The following is a 13,278-nucleotide window of genomic DNA, read 5'->3' on the forward strand; positions in this document are numbered from 1 at the left end:
CACAGACCGTTTAAAAACAGAGCCGTTTATTTATTTGAGACACGTTGCTGAGGTGCCGGCGAGGAGCTGTCCAGGCAAAAGGAAAGAGAAAAGAAAGAAAACCGTGCCAAACAAAGAAAGAAGGAAGTTAACACATCCTCACTGGCTTACCTATCCAGAGAGCACAAACAGAAGGGATGCCAACAAAGGCAGGAAAGTGAAGAATGAGGAGTCCAACAGTGGGAACGGGTCTGAGACCCGGTCTGGTCTCTGCCCGATATAGAACCTGGGTGCTGACTGGATGAGAGGGGACCAGCAGGAAGCTGTGGTCCGTAGGATAACATTGTTGTCTGGGAGACGTTTCCCCGAGTCTTGCTGCTTTTATAAGACCATGGGTGGCATTTTTCTTTTGGCCTTGAATAATTTCACTCCCTCTGAATAAATGCAAGAAAGTTCAGGAGAAGTGTCCCCTAGGGAGGATTAAACATGAGCAAACGGTTCCCGAACGACATCCCGTCCCACCGCACCCACAAACCCAAACGTCAGCTCAGCTGCTGAGTGGCAGCTAAAGGATTTGGAGGTGGTGTGCATGCAGGATGCAGGCACGGCTGTGAGCGCCGCTGATGCCGACCGCCACAACGGTTGACATAGTAAATCACTCCTGATGGAGGGTTGGTGTGCGAGACGGAGGTGGGAGGGGCCCATGGGGACTGAGGCGGTCTCCGTCAGACACACTCATCCACTCAGCCGGCCGGGGGTGGGAGAACATTCGCCAGGGAGCGCTCACACGGAGATCGAGTTACCACGGAATTAGATCAGGGCTGTGGGAAACAGCACCTCCTAAACACACCTCACACTCAGACACACACACACACACACACACACACACACACACACACACACACACACACACACACACACACACACACACACACACACTCAGACACACACACACACACACACACACACACACACACACACACACACACACACACACACACACACACAGTAAAAACGTTGTACCAATAAGCTCTTTAAGCTGAAGAAATGGCATTTCAAAGATCCGGTAAATTGAAAAATTACGTTTGAGTCCTCTGAACATGCATAGTTCTATATTTTTTAGCTGTTTTATTAGGGAATGCACACTACAGCAAGGTCTTGTGATCTTTACAGTTTTTAAAATAACAAAAATTCTATGATTTTTTCCTCAACCGCAAAACACACCAACAAAACGAAAACGTAGAACAGCAGTCCTATTATCAGGCAGCAGCGGTTGCTTCTGCGGCTCCTTCCCCAGACACAGGACCCTGAATAGCGAACCCAGTCATACTCCCCCACCACCCAAGGCCGGATTATAATATGGGCAAACTTGACACAGGCCCAGGGGCCCACAGCCACAAGGGGGCCCGGCCCACGCAAGCAGCAGTCTTTTTTTTTTTGTGTGCAGCAGTCTTAACGTTGGACAAAAAAGTTAACAAGTAATTACACTTGTGCCCACATTTTCTAAGTTAACACACATTTCTTTTAACAATGGTAGGTTTTGCATATTTATTGCCTGCTTCAGGAGACAAGAGACAAGAGGAGGAAGGAAACAGGAGTCAAGAGGAGGAATCTCGAATTGCCCCTCGGGGACTAATAAAGTTGTCTTGAGTCTTGAGTCTTGGAATGAGACAGAAGTCAAGAGGAGGAAGGAGACAGAAGACAAGAGGAGGAAGGAAACAGGAGACAAGAGGAGGAATTAGACAGGAGTCAAGAGGAGGAAGGAGACAGAAGACAAGAGGAGGAAGGAAACAGGAGACAAGAGGAGGAATGAGACAGGAGTCAAGAGGAGGAAGGAGACAGAAGACAAGAGGAGGAAGGAAACAGGAGACAAGAGGAGGAAGGAAACAGGAGTCAAGAAGAGGAATGAGACAGGAGTCAAGAGGAGGAATGAGACAGAAGTCAAGAGGAGGAAGGAGACAGAAGACAAGAGGAGGAAGGAAACAGGAGACAAGAGGAGGAATGAGACAGGAGTCAAGAGGAGGAAGGAGACAGAAGACAAGAGGAGGAAGGAAACAGGAGACAAGAGGAGGAAGGAAACAGGAGTCAAGAAGAGGAATGAGACAGGAGTCAAGAGGAGGAAGGAGACAGAAGACAAGAGGAGGAAGGAAACAGGAGACAAGAGGAGGAAGGAAACAGGAGTCAAGAAGAGGAATGAGACGGGAGTCAAGAGGAGGAAGGAGACAGAAGACAAGAGGAGGAAGGAAACAGGAGACAAGAGGAGGAAGGAAACAGGAGTCAAGAGGAGGAAGGAGATAGGAGACAAGAGGAGGAAGGAGACAGGAGACAAACAAAAAACATGCAGATATTTCTTCTTTGCAAACTTTTCAATAACTGTATAATCTTTTAAATAATCTGCGTTACTTTCTGTTGTAGTGTGACGTTGGGATCTCTTTTACAGCAGACTCTTGCCCCCTCTGTCCCACAGATTGGATACATTTTGTTAGTACAGACAGAAGAGAAGACAGGAGCACTGTGAGGAAGAGAGAGACAGAAAACGAGGAGAAAAGAGAGGACAGAGGAAGAAAGACATATGAGTCAGGCACAACAGGAAAATAATCAGGTATGAGTGTTTGTGATTAGGTTACAACGCTATTTTGACCTGGAGGTAAATGCTTTTGTATCAGCATAAGTAAGCGATTTTTCATATTGACAATGTTATGAAATGTCTAAAAAGTGCTTCTGGGTGTCAGTAATGTTGGGGGAGTCTTAGATCAACGAAATTTGAGTCCACAGCAAAACCTGACTTGAGTCGATCGTGTACTCAGAACCCAAGAGTAACTTTAGCAAGTTATCCAGTATTTACTGTATGCTAACGAAACACAAGTGAGCCACACATTCTTTAGTTAAAATAATTTACACAGTCAGTTAATACATTTCACTCCATTTTTAGATTTTAATAAAATAATTAATAAAATAAATAATTTTTTAAAGATTTTTCAAAGCCCACAGAATGGTGAACACTGAAACTATTACTTCTATTTTGAGACCAATAGCTTTGCTAGAATGTGATCATAACCAGAAATTGTACCCTCTGAAATAATTGGTACAAATATGTACTTTTTAGCCATAAGAAACAATTATGTACCTTTCAGATCATGAAAAAGGTACAGATAGGTTCTCTGAGGTCCAATGTTTGTCCTTAGACATGGGTCAATACCGTTTTTGTACCTTGGGGCACAACAAGGTCCCCTTTCCGTACCCCTATTTTTGACTGTGCACACACGTGTAGACACCAATGCTTGCTTGTACCTTTTAGTGTACCTTTTAGCTCCCTGGCACAGGGGTGGAGTTGTGTTTCTAGAAACTGGTGCTAAGTTGTTCCAGTGGTCCCTGGTGAACAAAGCACGACCAGAACACGCTCAGAGTGAGTTTCTTCAGTGTTCAGAGGAAATGTTCTGGTGAAAAGCTAACGCACGCAGGTGCACAGGTAAAGCCTAACATTTGTTCTGTGAAACCAGTGGCGCAGTCGCCTCCTGCTGGGACAAACAACCAAGAGTAAAATGGAGATTTCTGTCATGGAAAGGCCCCGTTTGGCTCGGTGTGGGATCCACAGCAACAAGCAGCTGACTGGATGTGTGCTACCTGCCTCCCCTCACCCCCGCTGATGTTCTGGGAACAGAAAACGTTAGTTTGCAGCTGTCGCTTTGAGGAATCAAACTCTCATCCACCCTTGTCCAGTTCCCAATGTGCAGTGAACAACTGACCTGATGGAGCAGAAACAGCTGCTCCTCAACAGGGTGGCAGACCGATGGGGGGCTGGATGCATCTCCACTGATGGCCTCAGCAGATGTGTCCAGGACAAGACACCCAAATGTTCATTTACCCAAAAATAAAAACTATTAAGTCCACTGATTTCAATACAAAAAGGATCAACTTTATTTCAATAAAGATAAAACATCAAACAATCCAAAGAAATCTAGTACATCAGTCCTGAACCATGGCGTGCCGTTCCAGGGTACAGGTCATGTCGATGTTCGTCAGGAAGTACGTTTAAACTGCTGATGCAGCAGAGACGAGCGTCGTGTCGAACTAACTATTTAAATAAAGATATTTTATTTCTGGTTTTTCTTGTTCATCTAAATGAACCCTTGAGGTTCTGGATTTAAGGTGGTTCTGGATTTAAGGTGGTTCTGGTTATTCACGCGTAAAAATCAAACAAATTGTGCCGAATGTGGACCCACGGATCGTCGTCGGTAGTTTGAACTCTGACCCCTGGCCATTAGCTGGCTCAGAGCTAGCCCACCTGTGGCAGATTGTTTCCTTGTTCTGACTGCTGCTTGAAACATTTCTGCAGCTTTTCATCCCTGCGGAGCAGAAAGATGAGCCCTCGTTGCTCACAAAAGAAAGCTGCAGGGTCAGGGTTAGGGTTGGGAGGGTGTGTCAGTTACAGCTGACCTGTTTGCAGTGAATGGGGACTTGTACTGGGAGAGCTGGGACAGTTTTCTAGCAAGTTCCCGTGCTTGTTCTCTAAGGCTAATGCACGTTATCGATGAGTCTCCAAACGGGAAACAAATAAAGTGTTGAATCGTTTCAGGCTCTTCATTACACACGCAGTCTAATACAAACACCACTTAAGATGCCTTTCATTTCAAACTGCTCAACAACCCAGTGTCATCATGGCCCCTCCCACTTCCTCTACTGAAGCCACGCCCCCTCCCACGGTGGTAAAAGTCCCAGCTGAGTCTGCTGTGAGTCTGTGTGGCTGCAGCCTCTTTAGGTGAGTCCAGCAGGATGAAGCGAAGCAGCAACTCCAGCTCATCAGACAGCGAGCTGGACGACAACGTGGAGGTGCAGAAGGACAGCGGGGACGAAAACGGGTGGCTGGAGTTTAACTTTTCTTTTCCATGTCCTCTTTCAGACTTTTAAAGCCTCAAATCAGTGTCTCCATTTTCACTGGACTTCTTTACCTTATATTTACTGCTAAACTGACCTTTTTTGCTAAGTTTAAAAATATTAAACAATCTTTTCCTTTTAGTCAGCTTGACTGTCACGGGTCCATGTCACCGACCTCAAGCACCCAGGTTCAGGCCAGAAAACGGCGCAGAGGGGTAGGAGAACCTTTATTCACTTAAAACCTGAAATACTTTCCTTATTCGAAGCAACACTTTAAATGTTTTAACAGATCATTGAGAAGAGGAGGCGAGACCGGATCAACAACAGCCTGTCAGAGCTGAGAAGACTGGTGCCAAGTGCTTTTGAGAAACAGGTGCAGCACTTGTTGTAAAGACGGATGGAGGTTGTTTTTTATGAAACGGCTGACGTGACGGCTCTGTCTGTGCAGGGATCCACTAAACTGGAGAAGGCAGAGATTCTGCAGATGACAGTGGACCACTTAAAGTCACTTCATGCATCTGGAGGGAAAGGTGACTGCATCTGTTGTTGAAGATCTGAACTAAAAGCTTATTTAAACGCTGCTGTCTTTCCTCACAGGCTACTTTGAGGCTCACGCCCTTGCTAAGGATTACCGCAGCCTGGGCTTCAGGGAGTGCCTGGCAGAGACGACGCGCTACCTGAGCGTCGTAGAGAGCCGGGACAGCACAGACTCCCTGCGTGTGCGTTTAGTGTCTCACCTGAGCAGCTACGCCTCTCAGAGGGATGTGCACACTGGACTAGAACATTTAGCCTGGGGCTCTGCCTATGGATCTACCCCGGACCATCTTCCACACTGCCTCCTTCTCCAGCACCCTCAGGGCAGGACACCTGCACCCAGAACCAACAGTAGCCCTCCCTCCTCCTCTTCTGCCCCATCTTCTTCATCCTCCTCATCGTCTGAGGCATCTGGCTCATCCAGACTTGGTCTCCTCACTTCTCCGGAGTCCCTCAGGGTTCCTCTAAATGGCTCGCTACCCCTCAGTCTCCCTGTGCCACCATCTAAGCTTTCGCCACCGCTGGTCTCATCCCTGTCCTCGCTTTCGGCCTTTCCTCTTTCCTTTGGAGCGTTCCCCCTCATCTCTCCAGCCGTCAGCGCAGCGAGTCCCTCCTCCACCTTCTCAAAGCCCTACAGGCCTTGGGGCATGGAGATCGGAGCCTTCTGACACTGAAGGCAACAGCTGAGCTGTGCCCACCACCATAAAACCACTTGGCTCAGCTGTTTTATGATGGATGAATGACAGAAGAACAAATGAACATTTATTTTACTCTGAATGAAGTTACAGGACCTTCTCTAAACCTTCAGAGAGAAGGTTTTAATGCCCAGCCTGCACCGCCTCCAGGTTGAGGACCGACGGAAACTGTTAGTTAAGTTACTGGAAATGCAGATTCACTCATTAGTTTTTCAGGATTTCTTCGTGAAACGTTGGATTTGTTGAAAATGAAAATCCGTATTTTGTACACCACTAACTTGCTTTTGAGAGGGATGTGTAACGTGGATCTGTAATATTTTTATCAATCAAATTTGGTCTGAAATGTAAAACGTGCATAAAATAAATATTTTACTGCTTAATAGATCGGAATGATGTGGTTTAAATGGGACCGTTTACACTAAACATTCCTGTAATTTCCTCTTCCCAAATGGCGTTTTCTCAGCAGGTGCGTTTGTGTTGCTGTGGAAGTTAATCATGAGCTAACGTGGTCCGGTTTGTGGACTGAAAGGTAACTCCTTCACTGGTTGCCAAGCCAAGAAACCAAATCCAGAAGCATTGTTGCCCCCATGAATACCCAGGAAATCATTAAGAGCCAAAGGAAATCCTTTACAACGTTGGCCTGACCTCCGCAGCCCGGGCTGGCCTCAAGCGGAGACAATAGTGTGAACAGGATGAGGACCGAAGTACTGAAAACACAGAAAAACATCTGGACTCATAAATCTGCTTCTGCTCCCGTCTTAAATAGATGTTTCTGTGTAAAAGTTATACATTTCTCTACCATACATCACCTCCTGAAAGGCCTCTATTTGGAGAAATAGTGCTTATTTATTGCAGGACTGATGAGCTAACCGCTAGTCCAAGCACAACACTGAAATGGGATGCTGCCACCTTACAGTGTTTCTCTGTTGCTTTGGTGCATTTCTCACATCAAAACTAAACTTTGCACAACAGTTAAACCTCCACAACATGTAGTCGTTCTGGCACAACCTAGTGGCGGTTTCATGCCTTTGGACATGAAGCAGCTGAATAAGCACAAATATCTAAAGAATGGTCACGTTTGACTTGCTATTCATCACCGTCTCCTTGCTTTTATCATGAATGTGACAATTATTTATACTTGTACCGGCTGAATAGTCATTGTCCTTACAACTGATAGTCTTCATGTCATTGCTCGTGTCATTGCACTCAGAATTGTTGAACATCTTGTCGAACACTTTGTACATCCATTTAGAAAACCCTATTTTTAAGGAGTTTCATGGAAATCTCCATAGATTACTTTTCTCAGGAGAACCTTATCTCACACTGATGAAAACTGGTGTGTGTCCTGGTGACAATCGGACGATGTATGTAGTGGTTTGGGATAACGTTAGCTTCCATCACTCTGCTGTAGACAGTCAGTGCTTTGCAGCACACGGCAGGATGCTTGTGGAGTTTCTTCCTCCTTACACTACATTCCTAAATCCAACTGAGGAGTTTTTCTCTTCCTGGAGGTGGAAGGTAGATGACAGGCATCCACATACCCAAATGGCCCTGCTAGCAGCTATGGATGCAGCTTGTGATGACATCACAGCAGAGTCCTGCAGAGGGTGGATTCGGCACTCCAGAAGATACTTTCCCCGATGCATCGATAGAGCGGACGTTCCCTGTGATGCTGATGAAAATGTGTGGGCAGACAGACGGGAGCGTCTAGATATTAGATTTAGTCACTTTATTAGCTTACTCAGTGATTTTTGCATATTTTCCTGTTTTATCCATCTTCTTGCTGCTTTATTACTTCCTTATTGCCGATGTATTCAATGTTCGTATGTCCAGCATCATGCTGCTCTGCTGTTATTTTTTTAATTGCCCCTCGGGGATGAATAAAGTTTATCTGATTCTGATATCAGTGACTGATATGCAGCAGTGTCTGTTCAGTTTTTTTTTCATAACTACTGCAGTAAGGTTTACTGTCTAAGTGAGTTTATGTTTGCTGTAAAATGTTTGTTTTACTGTATTTGCCCAGCTGCACAATGCTGTGAACAGTTTCAGTTAAATATCATCAAGAGTGCACATGAAGTGTCTGGATTTTCCTTTACAGTTTATGGTTTTCAACGTGCCATGCATGCTGCCCAGACTTGACGTGTCACTGGGAAGCACCTACAAAGAAATCCGTCACAATGAGAGCATGTTCAAGCCATTTAAGGTGCTGGTAATTGTGACAGCCCTGACACTTTGATTGATATAAGTACTTGCTTTTGATGAATGTATGATCTGTTTTGATTAAGGGACCGTTGTGTGGTGGGGTGAGTACTCCTCATCTCTATAACATCTTTGAGCTCTTCATTTCAGGAGAGGGAGCTCACCAGCTGCGGGGTATTAGCAAGCAGCTGCAGCTTCTCAGGTCATCCGCAGCAGAGCTCTATATAAGAGGAGAGGGAACCACTACACAGCGCTGGATGATTAGCTACTCATGGTAGTATTTTGGCCACTCGTTCTAGGTTGCTTGGTTTCTAAGTAGATAATTGACTGGGAGAATTTCTTGGGTTATTCTTGGACTCTTGTGTTGGATTTTTTTGGACTCAAGTTTGTATCCTCTCTCCAGGATTACTGGACAATCTTCCCTGACGCTCTGGGGTTGTTGGATATTATCCTCCATCCAAGAAGCAGAACCTTACTGGATTACTCACCTGGAGAGAACCATACCTTCCTGGACTTCACGGTTCGCCTCTCCTCTTATTCCTCTGCCACCCTGCCTGGCGCCCTCTCCTGGACTCACCCCGTCACTCCACCTGCCCTCCTCGACCTCCTCCACCTGCAGAACTTGGACTCTCTCTCAACTTCTCAGGGTTTATTCCAGGGACACCTTTTGTTAGATTCCTTAAATAAATCATTGTTTTGAACTTTCCCCCGTCTTGTGATGATTCTTCATGTCGTGGGTTAAGCTCATTCCCAGGAACATGACAGGGACGTGCTTTTGAACCACTGGCTTTTCTTTTTGATGAAGTGACTCTCTTTTGCAAGTTATCCACCATGTTTTGCAGTTTGCACTAATTGTTTTGAGAAGAGCCTCAGTAGTGGTGCAGAGATGCACCAAAGCAACTGAGAAACTGTAAAACAGCTCAAGTTTTAAAACTTTTAAAGTAGTTATTTACATTAATAACAGCAAACCTAAACTTTTCTGCAGCTGTATGAAAATATCCCATAAAGTGTAATGCTGCTGCTTTGAGGCTGCAGCTGTTTTAAGGCAGCAGCAAAACTGTGTTCAAACAACTAGCCTTTAGCTCATCAATCCTACAGGATATAACTGCAGACGTGATGCTAGCTACAACTAGAGCTGGTTACCATTTCAGACTTTTATACAGAAACACACTAAACCTGAGTATGGGTGATGTGCTTTTATATTTGCTAAAATAAAGTTACGATTAAAGGTTTCTATCTTCTGAGGGTGTTTTTGGGTTATGTCTCTTTTGTGATGTTCTATTTTGACCTAAGTGCTGCTTCAGAGGATCAGGCCTCATCTCATCTACTCTAAAGAAATCCCACACTGCCACCTGCTGGTGCATGCAGTAATCCAGCCAGTGGGAGCTCCGTCTGGACCATGCATGGTCCGATGAGGCGGAAAGGTAAATGTAACTCCTGGGATGTGTAGATAACTGGTTCATTTATTTGGCAGTTTACAATCCCTCGTGTTTTAATACAGAAACGTTGTAGATGCAGCATGCCATGTTCACAGAACCCCAAACTTTTATTTAGCAAAGCTTTCACGGAAACTTATGAAAGGAGAAACACAAGCAGCAGCGTATGCAGGCAGATATCAGTGGTGTACTGAGTAATCGTAGTAAAAAGAGACTACTTCGGTGTGCTGGATGTAAAGCGTCCTGCATCGAGTTTCTAACACCCTAAAGAGAGAAGATGCTAAAGATGCCTAAAGGGTAAATCAGCATTCACACACACCCATACAGCATGTTCATAAGTCATCTTCAGAATGGAGCAACGCCACGTTCCACTGTCCAAGACACGACATGACACCAGAAGGGTGTCGCACCATTCACTCATTTGTATGGTTCATCCCCAGATACTGTGTTCTTATGCAGAGCTGTTCATTTGGCAACAAATTCACGGGAAGATGGCGTCGAAATACGCAACCGTCTTTATGCAAACACATTCTTATTAACAATAAAGCACCTGTACAGATCGTCATCAAGCTCGTTGTTTCTGAGCATCTATGGGTGGTACGTTCCAAGTGCGTGTGTTGAAGAGGGATGGTGAGGGAGACCAAGATGGCTGAAATCTTACGGATATTGTTGTGTAGGTAGATCCACCGTCACCTTTTCACAAATCACACAGAAACATCACAACATCTTTCAGGGAAACACTGCAAAGGTCCGTCTTTAGCTGGAGAGGAGAACAGTGTGGTAGAGCACGGAGCCGCAGGTGCAGCACTTCACCTAGATCCATAAATCAGTGTGTCGTCCTATCATCTATCCAGGTAGACAGGTAGGTAGATAGATAGATAGATAGATAGATAGATAGATAGATAGATAGATAGATAGATAGATAGATAGATAGATAGATAGATAGATAGATAGATGGATGGATGGATGGATGGATGGATGGATGGATGGATGGATGGATAGATAGATAGATAGATAGATAGATAGATAGATAGATAGATAGATAGATAGATAGATAGATAGATAGATAGATAGATGGATGGATGGATGGATGGTGTTTCTGGTGTTTGTATCGCTGATCGTTGTGAGCTCTTGTGATAAAGTGTGCGGTGAGGGTGTGGTGCGATGCTCGAGCCTCTCGGCCTTCAGGGTCAACTGTCTGTCTCAGAAGGGTTGAAGGATGGATGGATGGACCACAGAAGGTGTGTGAGGTTCATGCTACTGGCTATTCCCTCCGCTCTTTGTTCCTGCGCACCTCGGCAGCGTGCCTCTCCTGAACACAACAACACAGTGGGAAAGATTAAAGGTTGAAGAGTTTCTCGTTGACCGTTTTTTACGTTTCTGCTCGTCTCACCTTCTCCTGAAGCCGCTCCATCATGGCTGCCAGCTGGGCTTCACGGTTCTCCTTAATCTGCTCCATCTTCAGCTGCAGCTTCTCCTCGGCCATCTTGCTGAAGTTGCTGTTCTCCTCCATGGCCTTTAGCAGCACGTCCCTCTCGTGCTCTCGCTTCTCTGCCAAACTCTTTAGCACCTGAGCCTCTTGGTACTAAGGATGCAATCAGAAACAATCAAGTAAGTCTTTTTATTGCTGTTTCCATTTTAATCACAACAAATCTTTTAAAAATACCCTCCTCCGCTCTTCAGCAGCCTCCAGTTTCTTCTCAATGTCCTCCAAGGAGATATCCCTTTTTGGGGGGGAGAGGAGGTTGTGGGCTGCCTCCGACACTGGAGACAAGGGCTTGAGAATCACCTCAAAGGCCTGTCCCGACGCTCGCTTGTCTATGGGTTTCACCTCCATGTCTGAAAATCAGGCGACGACAAATCATCCACAGGAGCTGAATTTTTAGCCCTGAAGAGTAAACCAAGGGTTTGAGATCGCCCGTACCTTCAAACTCACACACCAGCTTGTTGCGAGACTCTGGGTAGAAGCAGGAGCAGATGAGAGAGAGGACAGAGAGCTCCTTCATCTTCTCTTTGTATGCTGTGGGAACACGAAGAAGAGTCGGCAGCCAGGTGAGAGGTTCATTCAGCTGATGCTTCCTTTATGGACAGAGCTGGCTGCTTAAAGAGGGACTGTGTGTAAAGCGGCCTCTTGCTGCAGGGCTGGCCTACCTCCCACCATGACATGCACCTGCCACACTTCTCCATGCAGCCTGTTCCAGTAAAACCACCAGCTGGGATGGTCACACACCCGCAGCAGCCAGCGTGGGTTTACTGGCATTTTCCTAATCTTCATAAATTTAACCATAAATAAAATGGATAACCAGCTTATAAATAAACAACAACAAAAGCTGCTTTTCGTGCCAGCCAGGAGGAGTCGGAGGGATGAAGTCTGGCTGAGGAGGATGAGGAGGATGATGGCAGCCCATCTTGGGTGGGGTCCGTCTGCATTATGCTGCATGCTGGGGCCGCTGAGCATGAACCGCAGGTGCAGCATTGCGAATGCGGCTCAGCTCAGAAAGCATCATGGGTTTTAAAACACCACGTTTCACGGAACCAGATAAAACTAGATTATTAACGGAGAGGTTCCAGAAACCAGAGGATGGCGGTCTTATTGGAACCACGTTTTAGATTTGATTCAGATTTCTGATCAGATTCGCAATTCATTGGAAAAGGTTCTTAAATTAGAAATCATCCCGATAATCTCAGGAGGAGATTAAAAGACTTGCGGCCACCACGTCTACACCCACAGGGCCGACACAGAAAGACGCACCTGTCGTTCATCCATCCATCCATCCATCCATCATCCATCCATCATCCATCCATCTGTCCCCGCGGGTAAAACCAGCCTCAGCGTGCTTACCGGTTATTTTAGCCATGGCTGATGTATTTCTCCGCAGAGGATGCTGTAGCTGCTTCCTTGGAACGGTGATGCTGATTAAGGCACTGAGTCAGCGAATGAACCGGGCTTGGACTGGACAGGAGGCGGGAACGAGCGAGCACGGGAACGCGCAGGCAGACCCTCTGACGCACAGGCGGTGAAAGGTGTAGCCTACTGCGCAAACGCAACAATTCAGATTTAAAACATAAACGGCACAAAGATTCAACACGATACTAAACACGTACTCAGGATATCACCCACAGCCCTATGGTAGTTAAGGGGTAGTCATTCTGGTCACACCATAAAAATAATGATAATTGCAACCAAATTATCGCGAGATCTCAGCACAGCCTACATCTGTCTTGCACTTCCGAATTGCACATGCGCCCGTCCCATCCAGGACTGCAAGTGCCTAAGGTGTCCAGGAATTTACGGTTGTCTTTCATGTCTCCACATGCTATTGGACAACAAACCACATGAGTACTGCAGCTACAGAGTCCACCGTACTCTGTCAAAGAAGATGCAAATGCAATATTTTTCTAAAGGACTTAAGTACCTCTATCTGCACTTGACTTAAAGAAAACTGCAAGACTAAATAGTCCAAAGCTGACGCCAAAACTGTTTCAAATGAGCCACTGCCATCTTAGTCGTTCTGCTCATAGAATCATCCCACCCACTAAACCGATAGAGCGCTGTGATT

General features: G+C 45.8%; 2 protein-coding genes across 3 annotated transcripts in view; one reads left to right on the forward strand and one right to left on the reverse strand.

Annotated features, from left to right (window-relative positions):
- Window positions 1-8,004, forward strand: part of LOC107375650 (hairy/enhancer-of-split related with YRPW motif protein 1) — a 19,800-nt gene extending 11,796 nt beyond the window's left edge. Inside the window, exons 2-6 of one of the 2 annotated variants that reach the window (XM_070551237.1) lie at window positions 2,447-2,581; window positions 4,997-5,069; window positions 5,144-5,227; window positions 5,303-5,384; window positions 5,452-8,004. In XM_070551237.1, coding sequence (XP_070407338.1) covers window positions 5,019-5,069; window positions 5,144-5,227; window positions 5,303-5,384; window positions 5,452-6,056 — 822 coding nt within the window. In that variant the 5' untranslated portion in view covers window positions 2,447-2,581; window positions 4,997-5,018 and the 3' untranslated portion in view covers window positions 6,057-8,004. Of the gene's footprint in view, window positions 1-2,446; window positions 2,582-4,692; window positions 4,839-4,996; window positions 5,070-5,143; window positions 5,228-5,302; window positions 5,385-5,451 lie in introns of those variants that run through there. The other variant, XM_015944295.3, reaches the window with a different exon arrangement.
- A 1,721-nt stretch (window positions 8,005-9,725) lies between these two features.
- On the reverse strand, window positions 9,726-12,723 carry LOC107375653 (stathmin-2). The gene is made up of 5 exons (XM_015944298.3): window positions 12,561-12,723; window positions 11,643-11,738; window positions 11,385-11,557; window positions 11,112-11,303; window positions 9,726-11,030 (listed from the first exon to the last, which is right to left on the reverse strand). The coding sequence occupies exons 1-5, from the start codon at window positions 12,574-12,576 to the stop codon at window positions 10,983-10,985; spliced, it is 525 nt and encodes a 174-aa protein (XP_015799784.1). The 5' UTR covers window positions 12,577-12,723; the 3' UTR covers window positions 9,726-10,982.
- Between the last annotated feature and the right edge of the window lie 555 nt (window positions 12,724-13,278).

Source organism: Nothobranchius furzeri, chromosome 5 (assembly GCF_043380555.1).
Source record: "Nothobranchius furzeri strain GRZ-AD chromosome 5, NfurGRZ-RIMD1, whole genome shotgun sequence".
Classification (NCBI taxonomy): Eukaryota; Metazoa; Chordata; class Actinopteri; order Cyprinodontiformes; family Nothobranchiidae; genus Nothobranchius; species Nothobranchius furzeri.

What these genes read in the sequence shown, in the direction of transcription:
- LOC107375653 (XM_015944298.3), bottom strand. An exon ending in CTGCTGAAGAGCGGAGGAGG is followed by an intron (nt 11,304 to 11,384) that starts GTATTTTTAAAA and finishes TTGCATCCTTAG; the next exon opens with TACCAAGAGGCTCAGGTGCT. An exon ending in TGGAGCGGCTTCAGGAGAAG is followed by an intron (nt 11,031 to 11,111) that starts GTGAGACGAGCA and finishes TGTTGTGTTCAG; the next exon opens with GAGAGGCACGCTGCCGAGGT.